This window comes from Malurus melanocephalus, unplaced genomic scaffold (assembly GCF_030028575.1).
Source record: "Malurus melanocephalus ecotype Western Australia unplaced genomic scaffold, MMel_1.1 scaffold_45, whole genome shotgun sequence".
In the NCBI taxonomy this organism is placed as follows: domain Eukaryota; kingdom Metazoa; phylum Chordata; class Aves; order Passeriformes; family Maluridae; genus Malurus; species Malurus melanocephalus.
In genome coordinates this window covers 41,212-67,872 of record NW_026623277.1, presented here as the reverse complement: position 1 = coordinate 67,872, position 26,661 = coordinate 41,212, and the positions used below count along the sequence as shown (strand labels likewise).

Genomic DNA, 26,661 nt, shown 5'->3' with positions numbered 1-26,661 from the left:
CACCACAAAACTAATAGGAGAGCAGCAGAGGAAAGTATGTTCTTTCCAGTTTTGTTCTTCATAATGGTAGGCAGATTTTTTCAAGCTCAACTTTTCTTTTAGAAATCACAGATAGCTGCTCTCCACTGCTTTTTTTMTTTTTGGGTAGGCTCAATCAGTGCGTACCAATTACAGAAGCCACACTGATCAATAATTCACTCACACTCCCACTCTGCAGTCATAATGCACATCCCTGCCTGATGTATTTTGTATCAGCAGTGAGGCTCTGGGACAACTGCTCCTCACTCCGCAAGGAGCTGAAAGGTTACAGCTGTCACCAGACAAAATTTTCTCTGGCACTGAAGTATCCATTACAATTTGAAGAACTTTTAGCAGAGAGACATTTGGTGTTTCGAGGTGGGCTGCAGGCTCTGTGTGACTGAGGCAGTCTCATCTCTGCCCTGCAGACGGACAGTTTGCAGCACTTCTTGTGTGCACCCACTTTCTCCTCCTTCTACTATCTGACAGGTTTTCTCTGAAGGCCCCTGACAGCAAACATCCACCTTCCCTGATTCTGTGTCTGTAAATTGTAGCACAAGGAAAGGTGGCCAGTAAATATTGCTGTGGGACTTGGGAGATACTGTCAGGAAAGGACAAACAGAAACARGAGGCAATCATTTTAAAGGAAAAGGGAAGAAACAATTAATATAACCTGCTACATTTCTGCAAGAGAGGCTGCATTTCTCCCTGCTTTTGGCATGGTGAGGACCATGCAGTGGCAAATAAAAACACCTTGGATGCCTACAAGGTGCAGGACCAGACCTTTGGGATTAATTTCTCCCTTAGGATCAATGGCTTTGCTGCTTCAGGGGAAGGCAGGAAAGATGTGTTGCAATGCTTAAGGAAAGCTTTCAGGAGAGACTTTAACAAACATCAAATGCACCTCACTCTGGATTTCCCACATTTGAAAATGTAAAGTGTCATGCTTGACAGGAGTTTTCCTGTCTGTGCAACATAAGGTGCAGGTGCCGGTGGTCCTGCAGGCTTCTATTTTGACTGTCACTGTTATTGTCATGAGAGAATTGGAAGCTAAATGGAAGAAGCAAGAGACCTGTGACTTCGGAAACATCTTTTTCTGCAAAAAGAACTGAGTATGTTAAAACAGAATAGTAAACAGTATGCAAGAATAAAATAATAAACAGTAGTATCCCCAAAAGAAGATTGAACTCTGCAATCTTTTTTTTTCTTTTTTTAAATAATACTTGAAAACATAAGAAGAAGGCGACAAAAAGGTAAAAGCCAAAAGTGTAAATGCAGAGGGGTGTGGAGGAACCTGTTAGGAAGGGAAGAAACATTGGTTAGGAAGAAACATTGGTTAGGAAAAAACATTGGTTTGACTTCCCTGGGCAACTCTGCACTCCTGGAAATGCTAAATGTAAGCACTGAGTTAGCACGGCCAGCACTCTCACCGACCTGAGGAGTCCTGCCTTGGTGGCTAAAAGGTGAGCCCTGTTGTTTGGGAGGTGCACTCTCAGTTGAGGAGGTACAGGCTGGGGTGCAGTCTATATTTCTTGCCTGGTAATGGAATAAGTTATTTCTCCTCCCCTGAGTGGGACCTTTTGTGAGGCCACCATCCCTCAGGAGCTCACGGGCTGGTCCAAGTCACTCTGGATAGGAGGACACAGGAGACAAGGAAGGAAGCACATCCTTCAGACTGACATGTTGGCCACGGCCCTCTCATACATGCGCTCCAAGATGCGGTGGATGCTGGCGAAGCCTGGCCGGTCGGCGGGCAGCTTGCTCCAGCAGAGCCGCATCAGGTTGTAGAGCTCCAGGGGACAATTGTCTGGGCAGGAGAGGACATTTCCATCCCTCACGTAGTAGATGACCTCCTCGTGAGCCATGCCGTAGTAGGGCTGCATGCCATAGGAGAAGATCTCCCACAGCACCACTCCGTAGGCCCACACATCAGACTCGGTGGTGTAGCGGTTGTAGAAGATGGACTCGGGGGGCATCCAGCGGATGGGGATGGCATCGTTCTCGTTCGCTTTGTAATAGTCAGCCGAGTACATGTTCCTCGAGAGACCGAAATCGGCGATTTTGACCACCATGTTCTCCCCCACCAGGCAGTTCCTGGTGGCCAGATCCCGGTGGACAAACTTGCGCTCGGAGAGATAGGCCATGCCGGCGGCCACCTGCTTGGCGATGCAGAGCTGGCTGGTGCAGCACAGCGCCAGGGGGTTCGGGAGGCGCGTCCTCGTGTCCAGGCTGCCCTGCGCCAGGCTGCAGAGGTTGCGGGGCGAGCGGTCACGCAGGTACTCGTTCAGATCTCCGTAGGCCATGTACTCGAACAGCAGGCACATCGGCTTCCCAACTGCACACACACCTGGCAGAGGACACACACGTCATCCTGGAGGCAAAGGGTTGTGCTGCGCAAAACTTTCCAAAAAGTCCGAAAATTCTTACRCAGAAGGGAGACTTTCAACAGCGCATGAAAGGCCAGAGAGAAAGGTGACCATGCTAGCACCRTCAACTTTGCATGCACCTTTCATGCATTCTGTCTCTTTTGAAGYTCCTTCAGCAGGAATCTAATGCTGAGCTCTGAGATGCTAACAAGTCATGCACTTGCCTGATTTGTCTCAACATCACAGGTAAGACACAAACTTCACAGAGTTATGTTTAATTATGAGCCCATTCCCACTTAAGTCAGCATTAACAAGAGTATTGCCTCTTCCCGGGTGCAGCTGCAAATATGTACTTTCGGGAAGTAACCTTTAAARTTCTGATCATGTTATTTTAAAATTMTTTTATKGTTGTAATTATTGYACTAACAGTATTRTTGTATAGTAAAATTGTACTATAATAATATTGTACTGCGTATGCACAAATGTAATATTGTAGGACCTACACAGATTCAGGAAGAACTCAGAAGTATTCACAAGGGGGACATTTAAGGGTTCAATGGAACACCTGAATTGCAAGGAAACCCTCACTCTTAAGGATTTTTCTCTTTTTTAAAACTGCTTATACAAAAAAATGTTGATTGAGGAATTACATTTGGCATGACAGATACTCAAAAATGAAAGAAAGACATCAAACCAGAAAGGGGACGCTTRCCGTATCTGTTAGATGCAGAACAAGTCCCACAGACAGGCACATGCTTGGCTCTACACCAGCTTTATTGGTGGGCCAGCATCAACTGCACTTCCATAAGCCTTCCACATCATAAAGTGATATGGTAAAAACACTTGTGTGCCTATCATTAAACTGCCAACCAGCAAAAGCCAGCATTTAAAATGTGTGTGTGTTGCTTCCTTAGGGCCATAATTTAGCAATTATTTGATGCAACTTATTGTGAAATCTGAAATTCTGGTTGATGACCTAATATTTGAATCTTGGAGGAAAAACAARTGACTGTTTCCAATGAGATGAAATCAAGCATGACAAGTGTATGTGAGAGATTTATCATCTAAGCTGTCTTCAACAATGTGGCTGTTTCTCCACAGCTCCAYGATGTGATACTAGTTTGTACCTTTGCCCTTTCCTGACCTAAATATGTTAACAATAAACACAAAATTTGGTGGAGTTTGATGCATTTTCCTGCTTTTCTTTTCTGTAGCCAAAATACTTGTATCAATCCAGCTTTCCCAAAATTGTGTTTATCTATTTCAAAATGTTGTGGAGCTTTCTACTGAAATAAATTAAGATCTCAGCTGTCTGTTCACAGGGATCAGATCTTCACACAACAGCTTGGACCAGGATTGCCAGATGAAGGGGTCCAGCAACATTTACTTCAGTCAAAAAAGTAAAATTTACTAAAAGAAAATTTGTCCAGCAGCTTTCTTCACAGAAAAATTACTTATTAGCCAAGCTGCAGCATCAAGACTTTCTCAAAAACCTGACAAATAAGGGTTTCCTTTCAGATGAGAAGAAAGGGGAGAAACCATTTTTGTGGCTGGATWTTTTTGTTCATTCAATTTCAGTTTCTTTAATGCTATTAAGTGTTCAGACATCACAATAGTAAATGGGACTTAGTAAAACTAACGAGACTTGTGCCGTTTCCTTTAAGTACCCACAAAATAAATCACAGTTCCAGGAAGTTCAYGTCTTCCCTGTGAGACATCTGTATCAATATTATCAGACTGGAAGCAGAGCTAGGCAGAAAGATGRTCAGCAGTATACTCAGTGCAGCATGAGGAGGGTTTGATGTGATGGCAACAGGAYGTCTCACTGAATTACCTAAAAGCTTGACAATATTGGGATTGTCAAACTCTGCCATGAGAGCTGCTTCCCTCTGAAAGTCGGCCTGCATGTCTGCAGATGCTTCCTCCTTCAGCATTTTCACTGCCACCATGGTGAAAGGCTCATATGGCAGCAGCCCTGGGGCCCTGAAAGGAGAGGGAAGAGCGGAAACCATCAGTGATTAATGCATGCACACTAAATGTAAGTTCTGTTTCAAATGTAGGTATTGTTTCCGATGGAAAAAAAAAAAAAAAAAAAAAAAAAAAAAAAAAAGGAAGGTTCCCAGAACCAATGGAAGAAATATTAAAGCCCAGTTTCATCTCTTGAGCCAGCAATATGCATTGTATATTATTGAGATGTTTAATTTGGTTCAGGCAAGACTAAATTCAGTATGTCTTTTTTCTTGATTACTGATTTTGCTGCTTACAGACTCATTACCATGATTGGTAAAGACACAAGTAACAGGCTGGTAARCAGAAGCCTCTCCCTAGGCTGGAGATCACATCATAAACTTTATGAAAGACAGGATGGACTCTTTAGTCCAAACAATTCATTTTTGGATTGTAACAGCTGAGCTTACTAGAGTTAAAAATTAATTTATTTTATATAAACCAATGAAAGAGCCTCTTTTTCCATACCGGGCACAATGGTGACTGTGGTACACCTCACTACTGTTAGAGTAACAATTACAGTAAGTATGTTCCCCTGGKTTTGTAAGGGAAAGAACCTTTTGTCACTGTTTTCTCTCTCTATATATGTGTATGTGCGTGGTATGTGTATGTGCCTGTAATTCAACAAGTTATAAAACTATTTACTAATTTCAGCTGAATTGAATGTGCTGTATCTGAGGTCTAGAAAAAAGTTTATATCCATACAAGTTTTGTAGAAACATAAGCCAGGACAGAAGGGACAAAGCAAATCTGTGCACTGTCTGGAGAACAAGTGAATACATGTTTTGACACTGGTGAATCTTCATTTAAGGTTTATAAACGTAAATCCTTGGGAAATGGAACCCTGACTTAGAGCAACAGACTTGTATTCCTATCTACAAGTGCCTGTGCCCACACCAAGATTAATTAATTAAGATTAATTAATCTTAATGACAAAGATTTAGGGGTAGCTGTTGCTGAAAAAGAGTAACTTTCCACTYTTCAAACATGCACCAGACCTCAGATGTGCAGTTTGTTGCCTGTGCAAATTCTTCCCTGGGGCCTTGCAACTCAAACACATTCTGCACAGGTAGCCAGCCAGAGCCTATAGCAAGTGGTGCCCATTTATGTGTCATGTTACTACACCAGCCTGACTGCTTTCCCACTGCTCAAATGCCAGGTTATTTTATTGCTCAGTAGCRCTAAGAGGAGACTCCAATTTCCAAAGCAAACTTCCAGCTTCCTTGTCTTCTACTTGAGGCACATGGCAGTYGCAACAGTTGCACTTGGAGGCTGTAAATGTCAAATGTCAGTGGTTGGCAGGGTGTCTGTCAAGAAGAGAGCCACAGGTGGCCCGATCACAGCTGAGACACTCAGGCAAGGAGGTCTGGAATGCCGGAGCAGAGTATCASACCCCACACTTGTCTGCTACTGCTTCCATTACAGCACAATGTCTTCCTTCTTTTCCCCCATGCTGGCAGCAGTTTCCAGTGGAGGACGAGGGAAGGAGTACGAGCACCTACCACCTGCTGTCTAATCTCAGCACCAGAGCAAGCAGTAACAGCCTGAACAAAGCAGTAGAGAATTTAAAAGTAAAAATAGGAGAGCCTTTATCTCTTCAAATAGTCTCATAGATTACCACTGATCCCTAACCCAGCAACAGTGCCAAAGCACTGGCAGGCAAAGCCCAGCCCTACATGCTTTGGAGACAGAAACTCACGCCAGGCTGATGTACACACAACCATACAATTCCACTGAATCATGTCATATAAACTAACCTAGATGTAACCAAGTGAGATTAACCTGTGCAGTCTTTAACTCGCCTTCAGGCAACAGCCAGAAATTTCACCCTTGGTAACTCACGGCATTCTGTCCAGTTCTCAGCAGACCTGGGAAACTCATACTGATCTGGCACAGAGGCAGAAACTGTCTGAAGACTTGGCAGACAGCTGAATGGAAATTGACCCCGCTCATGCCCTAAAGACAGTCTTTGCACAAATGATAGAAGCATATCTGCAGGAGAGCAGTGGGAAGTTACTGCCTCTAAAGCCGGAGAATTCAGGTGGAGGGCCAGAAAGGGGAGTGTTTTCTGAAAAATAGGTTACAAAAGAAATTACCTTGCAATTAATTAAAAGTTGCGGAGAAACGTACACTATTTGTACACAGGGCAGACAGCAACAGTCCTTGCCTGCTTCATCACCAATGGATTTGTGCATCAAATGGATTTGGCTTTTGAGTACATGTCATTCAAAGGACCAGCCAGCCGTGCCGTTAGGAATTTCACCCAGAGCCGATCTAGAGAGTGCCTGACTTAAGTTCCTAGTCAGGTTTTCTTTCCAAAGAAGTAACTATGTAAAAATATGAGGAGCCCTTTGAACCTGTGTTTGAGCTTGTGTCCGTAGCCCTGTTGTTCAGTATAACAATTGGGTAGCTTCTCTTAGATCATTACATGATGCAATTAACATCTATTAAATCTGCAGGAAACCTGCCTTTACCCTATCCTTTGGTTAAATTAATTTGTGAGCAGGAGACTTCTCTGAATCAGCAATAGCACAWTTAATCATGTCTTTTGCACCCACACTGGTTTTCAGCTGTATATGAGACAGCAGGTCAAAGAAATACCCTTTGCAGATGGAGAGAACATGAGGAAACTTCTGTGAAGAAACCCTAAGGAGGGACAATGAGTTGTACATTTGTAGTCTAATTCTACCAGACTTCTAGCAACAACTCAACACTGGCCAACTAGCAAAGCCTCCACAACCAGGCTTTTAGGCAATCCTGATCTTCAGGTTTACCTCAACCACACAGCTTCAGCTCTGGGAGAAAACTTGTATGTCAGTCTGTACTTGCATGCTGGTCTGCATTGAACTGCATGGAGGTGGTGCTCTGGTGGCTTGTGGGGCCAGCAGGGTCCTCCCAGGAGCAGAATCAGCCACAAGGACCCAGCTGGAAGAGACCTGAGCCAGGTCCTGAACTTTGTTTTAAGCATGGTTGCTTCCCKATCCTTCCAAGTGTGAAGCTGCTCCTGGTGAAGACAGCAGCCTTTCAGGAGAAGCTAGTAAATGATAGCTAGACACTTCCTGTCCTAACATGTTGCTTGACCCAGGAGTGAGTAAACACTGAATCAGGACTCACAGCAAGCCAACTGGCAAAGGCATCACTGGCGCTGTGTGCAGAGCTGTGTTTACAGAGGAGGGAGAAATATGAGAGCGGGAGATGTAAGAGGATTGCTAAACTTAGCTCAAGATGTCCATTTAACACACATAGGAAAGTACATTTTATCCTTCTGAGATGGGAAGGCAATAATTAAGAGTTGTGATAGTTTCAGCAACCTGGATAGATATACCGCTTGTGCTGCTGGGGCAGCAGTCTGCCCTGATCTGCCAGCAGTGTACAGAAGTGCAGCGGCTTATTATAAGGAATCATAATAATTATAAGGAATGTTAAAGTCTTGGAGAGACTTTTGATAGAGATGGTAATTCAAAAAAAAAAAAAAGTGGTTCCTCAGAAGTAAAATTTCTGTGGCTCTTCCCTTGAACCACTGAGTGAAGGCATCTCTCAGGATGTGGTAATCTTCACTTTGCAAATGCTAGATAAGATGTGATGCTTTCTTTTTTTCCTCCCATGTCTTTTTCTCTCAATTTCCACTGACAATAACAAAAAGTTTTAATCGAAAGAAATTGCAGTGTTGGAGTGGATGAAATCCACAKCAAAGGTCTTTACACCATTTGACACTTCCTTAACCTAGCACTTTAGCAACATTTGAATGCCCTTTGAGAAGTCTTGCTTGATGTTCCTATAAGTAATTTCCAGCTCAGAAAGGTCTGTGCAGCACTTAGATTGCATTAAAGCTCCCAGAGCAGGGCTAAAGTAGCATTCAGCAAGAAGAATGTCTGCCCTGCTCGTGCACCGCAGCGAGGTGCAGACTCCCGCTGGCTGAGCAGGAAGGTGATGCACCTCAGGGCACCCCAAGCGCTGTGCTGAGGCTGGGACAAGAGCTGCCCTGTGCCCATGGTGTACACTGCCCCAAGCACAGCTGTCGTGCAGTTTCTGTAGCTTTGTTCTTGTTTCASGATCAGATGCTTTCAGCCATCCAGGCTAACAATCCATCACAGGCTAAGCATCTGTGACGATCCCACTGTGTGCCCTTTGAATTTTGTTATTTATAGCTCTCTCTGTGCTAAAGGAAAGTATGCCTGCTTTTCTTCCATTAGAAATAATTTATCTCTTCATTAGGCAAAAAAATCCACTACAGCTATTGAAACAGTTTCCCAGATGTATAACACATTTGACCTGTAYGGAACTTATTTTCTAGCAGGTACATCAAGAGCAGAACTATATGCATTACAAATATCTGCTTTATGACTGCCTTTTGCAAGGATAGTCCTTTGTCTTTGCAGACAACAAGGATTTCACCAGGCAGATCTTGGCCCATGGTCAGATTCAGATAGTTACCCGGGTTTTTTTGAAGCCACACTTTTTGAAGCCATACATTACTCCAGATATAGCTAAAAAATCAGCCATGTCCCCATAGCTGTTAACTGCAAAGCACAAAGAAAACTGCCCTGACTAGTTAAGGAAATTGACAGCCTGCACACTTTCAGGAATTTGGGTATGGAACTTTATGAGGACACCATTTCTGTGCAAAAATTGTCTTGCAGAAATAATGGATTATGTGAAGRCAAAATAGACTTCTTCCATCCTCCTCATCTTTGGGGTTGTCCATTRAAGACTCTTCACATTTGTAGAAGTGCACTGTCGCACTCCTATGATATTTAACAGAACTGGGCTGTCACCTCATATCTTAAGTTTTAAAAAGGTAACAATGGGTGCAAATTCCAAAAAYAAATAGGGAAAGTAACTAAAGGTGACACAGTAGAAGTCTACAKATAAAGGAACTTATATGTATTATTCCGACACTGATATCCAGATAGCCACGGAGCCAACCAAGAATKGTTATGGCTGGAGAAAGGGGCCATGTGGAGGTAGAGCAGCATTCTTCTGAGACGAGTGTCCTTGTTCTGGCTCCTGGAGATAAGCACAACGCAATACTCCCGAGGTGCAGGAATGAGRGTGAGAAGCAGGTGGGAATGGACTACAAGGAGGGATCAAGAGCACACAACAGCCCCTAGAGCTCCTTAAACCATTTCCAGAAATGTCTGGAAGAAGGGGCTGCGCATCATAAGTCACTTACATAGAAAGTGGAAAACTTAGCTCCAGGGCCCAGAAACTTAACTATAAAAAGGTATCCCCAGAAAGCAAGAACATACATGTGCCCCAGGACCCTAAATATCCCATCAGCTGAATAGATGGTGCAGCCAGGAGTGCTTATCTCCCTTAGTTCCCTTCTTTCTTTCTTTCTCTCCTTTCCTCTTTAATCCATTTTTCTCTCTGCCTTCGTTTTCGCRCTATGTCTTTGYTCAAACCCACTGCCCTGTGCTTACACAGGAGGTCAGGGTCCATGAAATAGTTATTTCCATGCCAGATGTATAATTTGCTAACAAAAATTTGTAAGCTTTTGCAGATACTCTGACCTTTGCTGTTCCTTGCAACCACRAGCATCTACAAATCTTGGTTGTGCATTTCCCGTTAAGGTGGGGACACCACAGACACACAAAAAAAAAAATCCCTGTTGGCCTGTGTGGGGAGGGGTTTTAGGGGATTTTTGGTTTGGTTTGGCTTTGTCACTGAATCAAATTGAAACTTGGTCAGSACTGAACTTTAGCATGACAAAATGACTTCTGTGGTAATTACTGGCCAGTATTGGCATTACAATGGACATCACCGCACTCTGGCAATTCATAAATACTGGGAAATTCAAAAATTTCACAACAGGTTACATATCACAGTCAGTACTCTTGGCAAAAACAGTGATGATAAACTTAGACTTTGGTATGTGAATAACACATTACGTCTTTCAGAGAGTGGAAGAGAATAATTTGCAACAAAAGTTTACCAAATATCAACAGATAGCAGTGGACAACAAAAACAATCATCCAAAACTGAATATACCAGTTGGTGCACATGCATCTGAGTGGATGATGGATGGATGGATGGATGATTTCAATGCCAATTTTTCACAAGTGCTGACAAATAAAGAACACTCACACAGACTCCGCTTACCTGGCTTGGAAGACTCTCCCAAATGCTCCTTCCCCAATGTCTCTCACATATTCAATATTGTTCCTGGGATACTCCAGGCTAAGCAATTTTGGATTAAGGAGAAGAGGCATGCGCTGGTACATGGGGTTGGGGTGCAGCCGATCCAGGAGCAGTTCAGAGGGCAGAGTGGTGAGAGTTGGTGTCTCTGACTCTCTGAAACAACGGAACAATTTTCAGTCAGTGTGTATGCACAGCTCTCAGCCAGGATATAACTAGTTACCTCTCCTCCTGGGCTTATTTCTTTAAGGATGAAAAAGGGAGGAGAAGCAGGGCTATAGAAGGAGCCTTGCAGCAAGATGTCATGCCATGTCTCCAGTCACCAGGCCACCTTCTGCTTGGGCACAGGAGTTTGACAGAACTTACACAGGGCTGCCACAGGCAAAGGGAGTGCTGCTGTCCCCTACCAGGTGTTCACAGGACTTTGCTCTCCAAAACAAGCAAGCCCTATTTTCAAAGCAGCATTTCTTTCACTAAATTAAGTTCCAAGCTTTACCTTTTTTTGTTTTTCCACTGCTTTCGATGTCGGCAGCAAAATAGAGTGACAATGCTGAAGATCACAACAAGAGCAAAGCTGGAGACGATCGAGATGATAACATTCATGGAGTACGTAGGGGAAAACGGAGGAGGAGGGGGAAGATTTAGAGTCTCTCCATTTGGTTTTCTTGTTCCTAATGTTAATAACGCTGTAATGCAAATAAAATCAGAGGGTTATGCCTCTGTTGGTTTATGGACATTTCTCTAAGAGGAATTTACAGAACTAGCCTGCTGTCCTGGGAATTACTGACATTACAGATAAAACCATATGACCACATGAGAGGACCATACTAGGGAAGCCTGGTTTGCAGGAAGCACAACCCATTTGTGCTTGCCAAACGTGAAAATCCAATATCTGGGAAAGACAAATACATAGCTCCCATTAAGCTGGGAACACAGTTTTGATCGAGAATATTTGCAAGAGTTACAGATGGGAGGTCACATTTGATAGTCTCAACAGTATTCAAATATAGAAATGTCTGCAATGAGAAAGATCAATGGTGTACAATGTAAACCACAATGTATCATGTGTCGTAAAAGGAATCTGCAGGGAGGAGAGTAAGACCAAGTAAGTACAGAGTGATACTTTCCTGAAATATCCTATTGCCTCCAACAATTTGCATCACAGTGTCTTCAGGGGGCAAATATGGAAAACTAGTTTAAAACAGTTGGCTGTATTATCACAGGGAAAAAAAATCACATAACTACATGCTGAGTACTTTCTGAGACATCCTAAAAATGCTTCTCTGTACATGCAATGATTAAAAACAGAAAGAAATTTAAACTCTTCTTCTTAACTGCCAGCTGAAACTGAAAATGAAAACTGAAAATTACTTATGTTCAATTAAGTCCATGAAACCTTTGTTCTTTGTGCAGGAAGATATCCAAGTGCAGTCTTATTTCCAAACACTCAGATCCAGAAACTGGGAATTTTGGTTTAAAAATCTTTCAAAATCTGGACTGTTTTTTATCAAGTAACAGGAAGACTTAGTTTCAACATCAAAAAATGAAGACTAAACTAAAAAACTTCAGAAAATTGCCTGAAACCCTACCTTCTAAACAGTGTGAGAGACACATTTTTAAGAACACCACAGGAAATTTTACTTCATCCTTTGGCATTTGTATGACCCAGCACCATGTGCTTGATTTGCCTTTGTTTTCCCCTCTCTAAGGGGCACATTACACCTTCTGGTTAAAGATGCCAAGAGAATCTATGAGAAGACCCAGAACTGGCTGAATCCAGAAGACAGCAGATTGGAGTACTCAGGATACGAACACCTCAAACAGCCATAAAACAACCACAGTGGCAGAAATTATAAACTACAGTTGCCTACCATCTCCACAGGGAGACACACTGCAGTATTCCCAGGTCACGGCAGGGTCCTTTGTGTAGCACCAGGGACGCTCGTTCTCACCTCCCGGATTGCGACAGTAATTCTCAGCGTCAGACAACTCAGGGAAAACCTGAGGAGTCCTCCTGTGCAAATGGGGAGCCTTTGGGGAGGAAGCAAATTTCATTAGTGCTTTGATTTTTCCCCGCTGTTATTTGTAAAACAAAATATATATTAAAAAAAAAAAAAAAAAAAAAAAAAAAAAAAAAAAAAAAAAAATAAAAAAAAAAAAAAAAAAAAAAAAAAAAAAAAAAAAAAAAAAAAAAAAAACACAAAGGAGTGAAGAGTGAAGAACACCTTTCTTGAAACAACCTTTCAGTTTCCTGCCAAAATGACAGAGAATGCATCTTGACACAGTAAGAGGAACTTGCAGATTGAAATATGATGAGGTTGTGAAACACCAGTGAGCTCAAGAATGAAGACAACCTGTTCCCTGCTCATCCCTTTCACTGAAATTGGGCTGCCTGACTCCAGGAAACTCATTTGAAAAGCAGACCTCGAACACAGCTCTCCATTTGGTGGGTCTCAGACTGATGCACTCACCTGGTCACTCCACTTCTGGCAGGGAATGCCAGATGCTGTGATGTTGACCGTGCCCTGGTAAAACTGGCCATTGCCACTGTAGCAAGTCCCTGGCACGGAAAAGGAAAAAAAAAAAAAAAAAAAAAAGGGGAAAAAAAAAAAAAGCCAAGCAGTAAAAATAAAAAAAAAAAAAAAAAAAAAGCAAGGGGTCAAGACATTTCAGACCATGTCCTGCAGCAGAACCTCACAAGAATAAAGTTCATCACATTACATGAAAATATGTGGCAGTATCAAAAATCACATAAAAGGGCTTGACACCACAGGCAGGGTACTGCTTAGCCTCCTGTTTACACTTTGATGGATTTTGCASTGAATATGTAAAACTAAATCCAGTAAAATTTCAGAGGGCACTGAAGCCCTTTCAGACTGAGAAAACAGGCCATGTGTCTGTGATGGTTGAGCTGCAACTTCCTAGCTCACGGCACATCCATGCARAAAGTGCAGGGCAGAACCATACTGGACCAATCCAGCCAAACGAAGGCAGAAAGCAAATCGCAGTACTGGTTCCATTATTCACAGCCTGTATTYTTACTGGGGCACTGATATCTTCTCYAGCTGCAGAAAAATTAGTCAGACAATCTTGAGAAGATTTTACTACAGGAATATGCATAAATGTCCTCACAGGACATATGTCCTCATATGCACCTGTCCTCATGGGAAAGCTTAGTGAATGCTGGCATAGTCTAGGAAGTAGGAAGACAACAGAGATACAGTCTTACATATTTCAGTATACCTGGAGGGAAGGGTATCACCTAAAATCACCATGCCTCTCTCTTGAAAAGTTACCAGCCCATATCTCCCCATCTCTTCAGAAATATGTTTCCCCATGCCCTGGAAATTCAGGCATTCCCCAGTAATAATTTGAATTTATCCAGCCAAGACCAGGGGAAAACACAAAAATACTGTGCAAATGGCAGCTTCAATGAAGAATATCATGCCCAYCCCTAAAAACATAAAGCCTGGAGTAGTCTACTTACTGGTTATGTTCTCCTTCTTAAAATCTGTAAAAAGACAAGACAAAGATGTAAGGAGGGAGTGTCCAGGATGCTATATTACTGGATGCGCACTTAAAAGCACATTACAGGAAGATATCTCCTCCCTAGCAGTGCTTCAACAGCTTGTCTCTGTGCAAAGGCCACTGAGCAGCAATTTTGCTATTCTTAAGACAATACCTTGAGATTGTTATGATCTTCTCAATAAAGATCCAGGCATTATTTACTTGAGGGATCTTTCCCACACCCCAGTTGGAAGAGAGAGGCACACAGCCAAAGCAGCTGTCGCAATTCCATGCACAGGTGCTGACAGGACAGTACCCACCATTGGCTTTTATTTTAGCTGTAAATTAYGGATCATATCTCTCCCCCCTCCCTYACCAAGAACACAGGTCTCTGGACAAGCAGCAGCATGTGCCACCTTACCAAAGAAAGGGATTCGGGTGCAGGAGCTGGGATTCTGGTGCAGGCTGGGCAGCCTGTTGCATTCAGGAAGAGTGAGCAGCATCAGCCCTGGCTTGTAAATCCCCTTCTGAGAGTTCTCCTCCATTGAGAGCCATTCCTTAAAGCAGTAGAGATCCTTTACAGCAAGGCAATTCTCTCTACATTGTTTTGCAAAAAACAGTGAAATACAGCTGTCAATGGCTTGATAAAAATGGCTGCACTTAGCAGTGATGTGCAGGGGTTATGCAGGCTGACAGAAATTCTTTAATGGGGTGACACTTCTCTAAAGCAAATCTGTCTGGCTCATAAACCATAAAGGAAACTGTATGAAATGCAATAGCTTCCGTTAGGAAACAAACAAAGCTACATTTTTAATGAAGCAGGGTTATGTTYGAAACACAACACATGCCAGTCTGTAAGGAGTTCATTCCTATCTTTTTTTCCAGATTTTTTTTTTACATCTGTTTGTGTTGGAAGAGCCATGAAAGAATGTCTAGTTCCAAACCCCTGCCGTGGCCAGGGGCAGCTTCCACTATCCCATGTTGCTCACAGCCCCCATCCAACCTGGCCTTGGACACTTTCTGGGATGAGGTATACACAGCTCCCCTGGGCAACTTGTGCCAATGTCTCACTACTCTCACAGCAAATAATTTCTTCCTATTATCTGAGCTAAACTTAATCTCTTTCAATTTGAAGACATTCCCCCTTGGGGGATTGGTCAGTCCTGTTACTACATGCTCTTGTAAATCGCCCCTCAATTCTAGAGTAAGAACTTTTCAGTATATTTTAAAAATCTCACTTGGCTTYTCTAAATTGTACATTAAGGTATCATCTACTAAAAGCAAGAGGAGAGCTGCAATTCTTTATCTTCTTAAAATAAATATTTGCATATACTTTTAATCTCACTAGTGAATGATCACAAATACAATTTAAAAATTTTCTTTACAGACAACTTTAAATCCCTATTGGCTCTGTCAACCATGTGCAGTAAAAGCTTTAGAGTGCCTGGTAAAAAGGTAACTTGTCTCCCACCTAACATGTTACCTCCACAACAATGTGAAACATTCACTGACAAAAGTGCTTTCTATGTTCAAATGGGCCTTAAATGAGATTTTTTTTGTGAAGAAGGGAAGGCAGAAATACCTACACCAGAAAAAAAAATTTAAAAWAAATGCACCATTCATGGAAGTTTGTGGATTTGTTGTATTGGTCAGTTTATCAATTATTTGCTTATCTATGTAGTCGTTCTTTAAAGCCTGAGTTGCAAAACCAGCTTTGAGATYGTGTGCAGAGATTACTTTTGTGGGGCTCAGATGAAGTCCTTCACAGACCTACAACTTTTCCAACCATCACACAATGATGCAGAAAGAGAAAGGTACTTCTAGGGTCTGTGGTGAAAGATTTAGACAAATTCATCATCTGGTGGGTTGATGCAATCTCTTTAATTATCCAGCAGTTTTGGCAAGAGAAGATGAGCATGAATTTCAGTAATGACTAACAACACTACAAATCTTCTCAGGCACYTGAAGGATGGAGGTCATTGGGAATTCCACCAGAGCAACAACTTTTCTACAACAGTAATTGTTCAAGTCAGCAGGTCAGCTGAAGACCTCAATGCCCATCTGYTCAGTGGTTGACTTCAGCCAGTCCTGGATTATTCCTTCCTCCTTTCCATGAAAGCCAGAATGCAGCCAGATGGCAAATTTATCTTTTTTTAATGTTAACACAGAGAACAGGAATGACCTTTTGATGTAAAGGAATACTTAGATAGGCAAATGAGAAAAACTTCCATTTGAAGCAGTGGCTGAGATTTGTGAGATCTGGATTGAATTCCTGGAGGCTGAGCATCCTTAAAGAAGCCCTTCATTCAGAAGACCTTTCTTCTGCAATGCTGTCTGCTCCAGGGTTAAAGGAAGTTTATCTGCACCACAAACCCACCTGGAAGAGTGGTAAGGCAGCCAGAGGGAGGGATGGCCAGCCTCCTCTAACTGGGTTCAYATCATCATTGCAACACTTGATGCTGAGCATTGAGAGCTTGGTGAGGTCACATTACAAAGATTAACATTAGAAATGTTATGTCATGTAAATGACAGATGGACAAAGAACAGTAATGGCAGAAGACAGCAAGCCTGTGCCAGAAGTGTTTCTAGGAGCCACAAGACACTGTATAAGAGAAGCTGGGGATACAAAGACCCAAACAAAATTATTCCCCAACACAAGACTGTTTCCTGCAGYCTGATCGCTTCCTATCAGCAGTGATTGAAACAGAAGTTGAGGGTGTTTCTTTTGCTATTGCAATAGCAGCCAGTAGCAAAAGGCAGAGGTGATCAAGAATTATGAGATGAGACMTCACTTTCCCTTAAGAACTCTTAATCAATTTTCATATAAATGTACATTAAGTGAAACTTCCCATGTGGTTTTCTTCTGTTTCATTTCATCTTGTTTTATCCCTTGGTTCTTTTTAAAAAAGCTTTTCTCAGCCTGTCAGTTGTTATTCGTGCTAGATAGCTTGCAAGCCAAAATGAATATTGAAAAAGTGACATGGAAAGAGAAAAGCTTGYGCAGAGTATAAATAATAAGACAAAAACACATGGAAACACATCGAGAGCAACATGTCTCTCAAAAACTGGGAGAACTGTCCCACATCTGAGAGCGTTCTTACTCATTAAGTATTTCAACTGAAAGTCAGCTTCTGCAGAAAGCTATAAAGTTGTCAGTAAAAAGTAGTTAAGATAATTGGAAAGCAACCAAGACCATGTGAGATGTGTTCAACAGCCCCCAGACCTCTCTCAGTCATTAATAAGTATACATTAGATATCCGAGTTATCTAAAGGAATACTGGGCTTTGGAAGAACTGCTGTCCAGCTGATGAGCTCTGAGAACAGGAATTGGGAAGGATGCTGTTGCAGAACTTTTGTTATGAAGAAGCTGCATTAAAATCAGAYGGGGGGAGGAGAAATAATTAATTAAAACCAACACTGACACATGGATTTGAAGAAAGATGGTGCCAGGCCATTTCTTTCCCCATCTAACTGCACCATCTAAGCAAGGCACAAATCTAACTGAAATGCCTTGTGGAGCACTGTGCAAAACCCTTCGCTGACTAATGTGCTGTGCACGCGTGGCTGAGATATAAATACTGTCACACATCTTGAAAAAAGGCAGAGAGATCATGTATTTAAGGGTACAATGACAAAGAACAGAATAGTGAGGTGGCAGGGAGGACCCTGCCAGTAAAAAGCCARTTTTTGGCTTCATAATTATCTCTGGATACTTGCACATGTACTTCTTTTAGAGAATATATGCCACTGCTGTGTTAATGGTGGAATAGTAGGCARCATAGATACTAAATAGAAAACTAAAGATAAAGTCAATATTCGTTCTGGGATTTTCCTCTGTGTCTATGTTTTAGTGATATTAAAGGAGAAGAAACCAAAAAGCTCCAGATCRCAAAAACAACATGCTGCTAATTGTCCTAAAAAGCTCCTACATAACTGGAGAAATTATTTCCATTAGACATCTGGCCCAAGTTCAGYTAGCAGTGTGCTTGCCATGTCTGTAGAGGAGACTTGTATTTTATTTGAGACAAYAGAGTTGTGGCCACTGTTCCAATAAACACAGATCTGAATAGTGTTTTAAAACGTGTTTCAAGGAAGACAAGAACAAAGCACTGCACTTTAGGCAGGGATGTCAGCTGCCTAAWTGTAAATGGGTAATCTTCCAGGGGCTGAATATGTCAGACAAAAAGAAAGCTTCAGGCTGGTATATGTATGTAGGGCTGTCCTCTGCAAAGCACACCAAGCAATCATACTTTCATTATAGTTGAGAATAACAAAACCTGGTCTGGACAGAAAAGCAAAAGCTATGTGCWGAGCTTGGGAAACCTGTTTTGTTCTGGTCAGAGAACCTGGGGAAGATGTAAAATCTCACTGCAAAGAGGAAGAGAAGAARCTCGTCTCCGTGACCATGGTAAGGGAATAAGGAACAAGGAGGGAAGGACAGCTCAGGACGTTGCATAGGGAGGCACAGTGTCTCTGTCACTGGGATGTGTTTACAAATACCTGTCAACAGTAGATTAGCTATAGTGAGAGATGCTTTGAACTCTTCAGGGTGCCTGTCAGCCCAATTTCAATGGAYATTTCTCTGCATATACAAGGATACAATAACCAGATTGGAGTTTTGGTTTAGCAGGTAAAATTACAAAGGCAGTGTCTCTCGTCTCATCATATTTGTCACATTTTTGTCATAGCAAGAAGTGCTAAATGACTGGTGTATTGCCTTGGCCAGATTTGTTGCATCCCCTGGAGCCACATTTAGTCAAAATTCCAAAGAAGCAATCACTTTTTTTAGTAATAATACGTATGTACTGGCCTAGTAAGATTTAACTGATAACAGTATCGTTTATTATATTGACATCATTTATGTCATTTAAATGGATACTTCTTTTCAACACTGTCCTCTAAATATCTGATATAACATAGAGGTCTGGACTTGGAGCTCAGACCACACCCTAGCAATGAGCACAGCAAGAGCTGAATCAGTCTGTGTATACACAGCAGAGAGCAAAGGGTAAATCTGTGCAAACCTAGAGGGTCCAGCTTCACTCAGCGTCATCTGCTACAGCAAACCTGCRAAGTCTCTCACCATTCCCCTGCTGCCTAAAAATCCCCATGAAATGAAAATAAAACATGAGCATTTTTTTTCTTCATTTACCTGCACACTGGTTTTGGAGCTGGCCCAGCTCCCGAGGGATTGCACTCCTGGAAGATGTAGTTACACAGCAGAGACTCAGCAGCCGGTTGGCAGAATGAACTCACCATTTTCAGTTCAGTCCAGGCAGTGTGCACAAGCAGCTCTTGGGTCTCCTCTGGGTCAGCATAGGAGGAGTTGAAGAAAACAAGAGCATTCTTCGCCAAGATAGCACTACACACCTCACCTCTGTACGTGCTGCAGTAACCTGCGTCACCCTTGTACAGCTTGCTGTCAGAAACAAGAGGACACACACACACACAGAGTWAGCTCACAGCCCTAAACAGCTGCACAAGCACAATGCCTCTCTTTCTGAATAAAGCAGAGTGTGTGAGGCTAACAGAGGGCAAAGGAGATGGCASATGTTTATAACTACTAAAATCATCTAATAAAATCCAAGAATGAAACTTCTGCAAGGTACCCTGGTGTCAGCCCGGGTGAGCTCCAGGGATGAGGGTCTGACCAAGTGGYGTCAACATTTTAAGCGGACAAAAGACTGAATGATCACACAGAACCATGACCTGACATAGCATGGCCCTTCACCCTGCCCCTAGGCTCTAAATGGGAAAACACTTTACTTTCCTTCTTCCCTGCAGTAGGAATCGGCCTTGCTGCTTGCTGCAGGATTTTTCACTCTGCTGACAAGAGTTAGAGTTTAATTTAAGAGAGACTCAATGAACAGGAGCCAGGTAAGTTCAACCCATCATGTGCCAGCGAATTTTTCACAAGATCAGACCAAGCTCCTGCCTGCCCTTCCTTAGCTCCTGCATCACTCCTGACACTGCCCCTCTTCCACAAGTTTAGCTGGGGGGCTGACAGATGAAGAAGACACAAGCCTCTGTATTTTTCTTCCTGGTGTTTCYCTGCCAGGTCCATCTTCTCTCTTCACCACATCTCCCACTTTATAAAGTCCTGACACACAGCATGGAGACAGAGCTAYGTAGGAGCAATAAAAATCAGAGTATGGTCATCTTCTTTGAGAGCCATTTATTTATCTTTCCTGCAGAATTTTGCATCTAGGAAATCTCCCYCTCCTTCCCTTCTTGCCCATGGCCATCAAAAGGGAGCAGCAGGGTAAGAGCACAGATTAGCCGTGCTTCCAGTTGCTCCCACAGTCACCCAGCAGCAGCAAGGTCTGCAGGTTAGGAGGTGTCCTCTGYCTGTGCAGCCTGTGGGATGCAGTGTCCTTGGTATGGAAGGCAGAGCTGGGAACACAGCCTCCCTGTGTGTAGGGGATGGCCAAATCAGGGCAGGGAGGAGGGCTGGCTGCAGCTGTCCCCACTGCTCATTCGGTCAGCGTAACTGGGGTCAAGGAGTTCAATTCACAACATGCCAACCATTTGGAGCAGTCAACAGAGCTATTTGTATCTACGCCTTTTATTTCTTTCCCCTGTCCTTATAATCATCCATTGTTAACTTGGGGTTTCTTGATGTTTTGTTCTTCAGAGAGCTGGAGGTACATAGACATGGGGATACTACAGGGTGTTCACACTTCTGCTCTTCAGATGCTGCTCTCTGTGGATTACACTACCTGGTCCTGTTGTAGCTGCTCTATTTTGGAGTCCATGTGATTTTTTTTTTTTTTAGATTTTTTTTTTTCTGTGTCACATTGGATAAAAAAAATGTAGGAAGGCACCARTTCCTTCAGGTTAACCAAAGTGCTGGCAATGCTGTGACAGTCWGCATTGTCCCAGGCTCCATGAACACTTCTTCATGTGACACAGGAGTCCCCCAGCATGCTGCACCCGTCTCACAGTCCATGACATCTCCCCAGCACACAGCACGTTTCCAGAAACAAAGCAATGCACTGCTCCCAACAACCCACATGTTCTTGGCATRGCAGGGGTCATATTCCTGATGAATTCCCATTGTGCTTAATCTGAAAGTTGCATCCTTCCTCTGCCCCAGAAGCAAAAGCATGGACAGGACTGTGTGGGCAGCTGTRCTGCTGACTTGAGGGGGCAGCAGAAGAAGTCTGACAGGAGCCACCAGTGGTAATGTTATGTTCCCTTGCTTTTCTAAAATATGCAAGGAAGTTGTGATGGAGAAGTAGCAAGGTGTTTCTCCCAATGATTTGTCACAGAAAGSGAACACCATGCAGCAAATGTTGAGAACATCTGTAGGATAGAAGGTCTTGCACTTCATCTGTTTTCCCATGCCTGTCATACCTGCCCAGGTGAAGGTGCAAGGCATAAGTCTGTCATCATCATTGGGTGGTCACTTAATCACTTGCAAACTTCCTGACTCAATCTTGCAAGATCTYGTGACAGAGGCAAAGGCTTTTGTGGGGAGTCTGTGTCAGCAGAGTGGCAAAGCCATTGGCACATATTTTTCTGGGCTCTACTCTTTTCCCTGATGGCCAGAAGYTCCCAGCCCATCTCCCAGGTTAAATACTCTCATTTTCCTTTCAGACTGATCTGCCAGGGCAGCATGTACAAATATTGTAGGATTCTAAAAAGAAAAGGCCAATTGAATTGTTCAGTACTCCCAAAATTACAAAGTAGAAGTACATTTCTCATCACATGGCTTTTACTCATCCATAACTCTGCTTGGAACAAATACAAACTTCTCTTGCCCTAACCTGGTGAACACCAAACCAAATTACATTTATTAACTGCCAACAGGCAGGAGTTTAACTTGCRGTTAAGCTTTGCCATGAAAATTTATAAGGCCAAGTGAAATTACAGCTCTGTAGCCAAATAGAATTTACTTTAGAATATTCTTCCCACTACAATATTTCAAACACCCTTACTGCTGGCTTGACTCAAAACCATCCTTATCTACCCAAGCTCAGTCTCCAACTATGTCCCTCTAAAGGAGCTCAGTAATCCCTTCAGGTGAACCTCATCTGCATGACTGGCATCCAGAAGCCCTATCACCCCATTTAAGCCAAATTAACCAAAGTCCTTTGATTCATCATTATTCTTCCCGGCCCAGAAAGAGCCTCAACAAAATCACAGAAAGCCATTCTTACCTCCATTCTGCCGAGAGGCGTCAGATCCAGGAATTGTGATGAACCAGGAGAAAGAAGAAATGGAAAAGACATTAGTAACAATTCATTTCTCTCTCTGAGTTGCGTAAGTTAAGATTTCCATGATAGGAAATCTGTCTGAGAACTGTAGACTCTCTGGGGAAAAAAAAAAAAAACGCACCTAAATTCTGGGGATATTTTGTACCATCTTGTGGGGAAGAAACGTTGGGCAACACTGAACACTATAAAGTGAGAAGGAATGCAGTGGAGGAAGTGGATTATTCAAGGYAGTGCCAGCTGAAATGGACTCTTGCACCGTAAACCCACACTTCTATCCTGCTCCTTTGGGTCACCACACAACAGCATCCCCTGTTTAAGCCACAAAAACATCCATTGCTTCAGGCAGCAGCTGTAAGAGGTGAGAGCARCCAGGGCTGGAGATGCAGCGCTGGCACACATTGGTGCCCACAGCCTGCAAGKAGCTGGGCTCTGCCAGCTCAGGGAGGAGGCACTGAGCACCAGCCAAGGGCAGGACACCTCTGTCCTGAGAGCCTTTTGAGCTGGGATGAGGCYAAGGCAGGTTCCTGCTCAGGTCTGGGGGTTGTTCTCCTCTGGCTGAGCACACACAGCCTGGAGGAGYACAACTTCTCCCACCAGCCCAAAGTACCAGTCCGCTCCACTGCACCTGTAGGACAGAGACCTGACTAGGCTAAAAGTAGAAATGGGGATGGGAAATACAGTATTTCTTCTCTTTGAAATATTTCATTATCCTTTTCACATTTGGAAGATGTCCCTGGGAGAAGAGATTACTCTAGGCAAGGCAGGATATTCCTCTGACAGCAGCCATCCTGCTCTCTGGATGCCACCCCTTGTGTAGCAGAACTGCTCACAGTTATTTTCACTTTGCTGTTAGGTGATACCAATGCTGGGTCACAGCCATGACTTCCTCCACGTGGATGAACTTACCAAGTGTGCTGCTGGGACAGAGAGTACAAGACAGCAGCAAACATTCAGGAAATGACAGCTGTGCCAGCCTCCAAAGTGTAAGAGTATACGAGGAAATAGCCTGGTGGAGGATGCACTCRTACTCAGATTTAGGCCCCTGCACACTATCAGCTCTCCAAGACTTCCCCCCTTCCTCCAGAGCACTCCACACCCCTTTCCTCTTCCCCAGCAGGAAAGGTTAAAAATTTTAATGACCTCTTCTTTCCTTGCATACCTGAAATGCTGATGGTTGCTGCTGCTTTTGCGGCTCCAAAAGTTTTGCTGTGTTTGTTGGTGGCAAGGCAAGTGAACAGACCAGGTCGGGTGACATACACTTGCAGTCTGGAATCAACCACTCTGTCCTGGACACTTTCTGTTACAGACCCTGCAGAAACCTAAACGAGCAAAAACCTGATGAAGCAGCATTTCCAACAAAGAGGAAAACAAGCAAACCAAGGAAAAATCTAAGAGGCACAGTCCCAGGCATTTAAATTAGCAGAGGAAGATGTGGCAAGGAGACAAAAGTGCCGGAGAGCTAAAGCTCTCCGGTTGGTGTTACTTTGGTGCTTTCATAGCAGCTGACTTCACATACAAAAATAAATGTTAAAAGATCTCTCCTATTTCACACTTCAGCAATACTTTTGCAGTTAGGTTTCAGTTCAAGAGAGTCATAGTCACAATTTGACTTATGTAACTGAGCTGGCTTCTTGTAGTAAATTGTTTGCTTCTTCATGCCTTAGCAAGATGACTTTGTGGACTTCCTGGACTTCCGCTATACAGAGGAAGAAAAGAAAATAGTTTCGAAGTCATTGATTCTGGATTAATATAACCACTGCCATACCCTCAGAGCTGTCATGAGCAAAGAAAGTGCTCTGACTCCAACACTTCAACAGATATCTGGTAGATTTTCTTATCTGACAACTAGAAGTAGGGAAGGAGATGCAAATACAATGATTTTGGCCAGCTCTTTTCCCAGATAAGAAATTCCCAGGCAAATGAGCTCAAAGCCTGCTGATTTTGGCAGGCTGGGCTTGATTTACCATCAAGTCTTTCCTGCCAATACGGTGTTCATTAAAGTAGGCGGGCATGGTACATGCAGACTCTTATCTTGCAAAGGAGGTAGGAAAGAGAGCATTTCCTGGTCTAACCTTCATACTAAAAGGAAGCATCAAATGCAACTCAAGTGAGATATGGCTGCCTGTGGGTGCTACAGGTGTGACCTGACTCTAAGAACATTACAGATTGTCTCCCTGGATCCATCCCAGCAAAGCACTCTGCCTACATATCTGACTGAGAACACAGAGATATCAATCTGACTCCATGGAGGTTGGTAAAACTGCACTTTCAATGAGATCTTTCAGTGAGATCTTTCAGTGAGATGAAATACCCATAGGTATTGACAGCGATAATTGAAAAAGCAAGAAGGAACACATCGGTGTTGTATCATGTCCTGTAAGCAGATTTGATTCTCTATGAAAAGAAAAAGCTGAGAAGAACATATTTGTTTTGCCTCACTCAAACGCAGCTTGGGGTTGTGGTGACAGAATATTCATGGGAAGAAATCACTAAATAATCAGACCAGCACAGTTTGTAAGTGCTGCACCAGGTATGTCAGACACTGTGCAAACTCAGGGACCAGGGGTATTTCTGGTCTTAAAACATCAAGCCACCTCAAGACGGTGGGAGCTCAGGGGTTATTTCTTCTATTTTGTTCTTGATTTCTCTTTTGTTACAGTGCTGCTCAAATTTAGTTTTGGAATCTTTTTCTCTCYGGAAACCACTCAGCACTAAAATGGTGCAGGGACCTTCTCAGTGGAAAGGAGGATATTCCTGTAGGCTGCCCCTGACTAGCAGCACCCCTCTGGGATAGGTGCCTGCTTGCCCTGAGCAGCTTGTGCTAATCCAGCCTTCTGCCCCTGCTTGCTCCTCAGGTTGTGGGGATACCACATCTGACAGTGCTGGACTGTGCCTGCTGAGCACAGAGAGCTGGAATTGCTCCCTCTGGCTTGGAACAGGCAGCTTCTTGCTCTGGTAACTGCAAGCAGTACAAGCAGCATGAACCACGCACTGAGGAAAATCACAGGTAGTGGTGCCTAGGAATTCCACACTGACCAGCTGTTATTTTCTCTACTGGAAGCCTCAAGATGTTCCCTCACGTTAATTGATTCCCTTCCCATTTCAAGCACATTTCCTGAGATTCTGTTTCCAGGAGTTCTCTTTTTAGCCTTCAAAACACTGCCTCAGCTACCAGCAAATTAGAGACCTCTTCACATCTTCACACCTGCCTCATTTATTCTTGAATGTGTGGAAAACTGCATTAAAAGGTCCATGATGCCCTGTGGTGCATAGCGGGAGGGAAATGATTTTGTTTCTATTTAGGTAGACAAGGCAGCTGCTGCAGTTTCCATCCTCCTCTTCCAAGGCAGCTCAGTAAGTTCAGTAAACACCCATTCTTTGAGCCTYGGGACAATTACAGGTCGGTGTTCAGACACCATAATGCCACAGGCATGCTGCATCTTCAAATGACTCACCATTGCTGTGAGCCAGCCCTCAAATTCTCCATCTCCAATCCACTGGCTTCCTGCTGACTCTCCCAGAGCTGGGCTCCCATTAAGGTTTCCTTGCCATATTTAAAGTGAAGCAATCTGGAGCACCACCCTCCTGGGACTGGGCTATGTCTTTCAGACAGGAATGGGGCAGAGCAGACATGGCCGGTCAGGCATGACACCAGTGAGGGGCAGAACGTCATCTCAGGTACCTCAGCTCCCTGTGGGATCCGTAGAGAGCTCAACAGAGGACACGTCTGTGCTCTGGAAATATGCTGGCCTTGCCAGGCACCCCAAACTCCTGCCAAATGTTTAATTCCCAGTGGGGAAGAAGTCTTAAATAAACACCTGCAGTTGTCTCAAACTAAATATTATCAGAAACCACTGAGCAYCCAGAGGTCTCAGCACAGGCTGATCTGATCCCTTTGCTGCTCTGCCTAGCAAGGTTGAGGGAATATAGAAAATTAGCCCTAATCAGACTGGAGGACACAACAGGTATAGAGGAGGCAAGGAAGGCAAGACAGCCTGCAGAGTAACCAGGAGGACTTCATTATGTGTTATAATGTATGGAAAGAGGAGATAAAAAGCAGGATAGTGATAGCCCCCTACTGTAAGGAACAAGAGGATTTATTGGTCCTGTTGGACAAGCAAGTCCAGAGGAATGGTCGGAATGAGCCTGTGCTCAGAAGGACTTGGGGCTGAGAGGAGGTCAGTGAGAAAAAGCAGAGGTAAACTGACCAGACACTCTGCCTGCCTCTCCAGCACCACACCCTGGGTTCACGTCCTTAAAAAGGCTGCCAGAAGACCAAAGAGTGTATAAAACATGTTCACTACAAGCACATGAAGATGAAACCCATGGCAGGCTTGGGCTGCAGAGCTGCCATGACTGTAGTGCCCTGCTCGCTCCCACACAGGCAATACTGGGTGTTGTGCAAG

The 26,661-nt window shown here is 43.5% G+C and overlaps 1 protein-coding gene across 7 annotated transcripts in view; it reads right to left on the bottom strand.

The window, feature by feature from the left end:
- Positions 1-11: 11 nt before the first annotated feature.
- Positions 12-26,661, bottom strand: part of MUSK (muscle associated receptor tyrosine kinase) — a 51,253-nt gene continuing 24,603 nt past the window's right edge. For 2 of the 7 annotated variants that reach the window (XM_057364949.1, XM_057364950.1), the window contains 9 exons: positions 23,415-23,574; positions 22,199-22,205; positions 19,189-19,455; positions 14,458-14,633; positions 14,017-14,040; positions 11,026-11,215; positions 10,494-10,685; positions 4,219-4,367; positions 12-2,365 (listed from right to left, as the gene is read on the bottom strand). In XM_057364949.1, coding sequence (XP_057220932.1) covers positions 1,689-2,365; positions 4,219-4,367; positions 10,494-10,685; positions 11,026-11,215; positions 14,017-14,040; positions 14,458-14,633; positions 19,189-19,455; positions 22,199-22,205; positions 23,415-23,574 — 1,842 coding nt within the window. In that variant the 3' untranslated portion in view covers positions 12-1,688. Of the gene's footprint in view, positions 2,366-4,218; positions 4,368-10,493; positions 10,686-11,025; positions 11,216-12,400; positions 12,561-13,000; positions 13,090-14,016; positions 14,041-14,457; positions 14,634-19,188; positions 19,456-22,198; positions 22,206-23,414; positions 23,575-26,661 lie in introns of all 7 variants that reach the window. The other 5 variants (XM_057364951.1, XM_057364953.1, XM_057364954.1 and 2 more) reach the window with 3 other exon arrangements.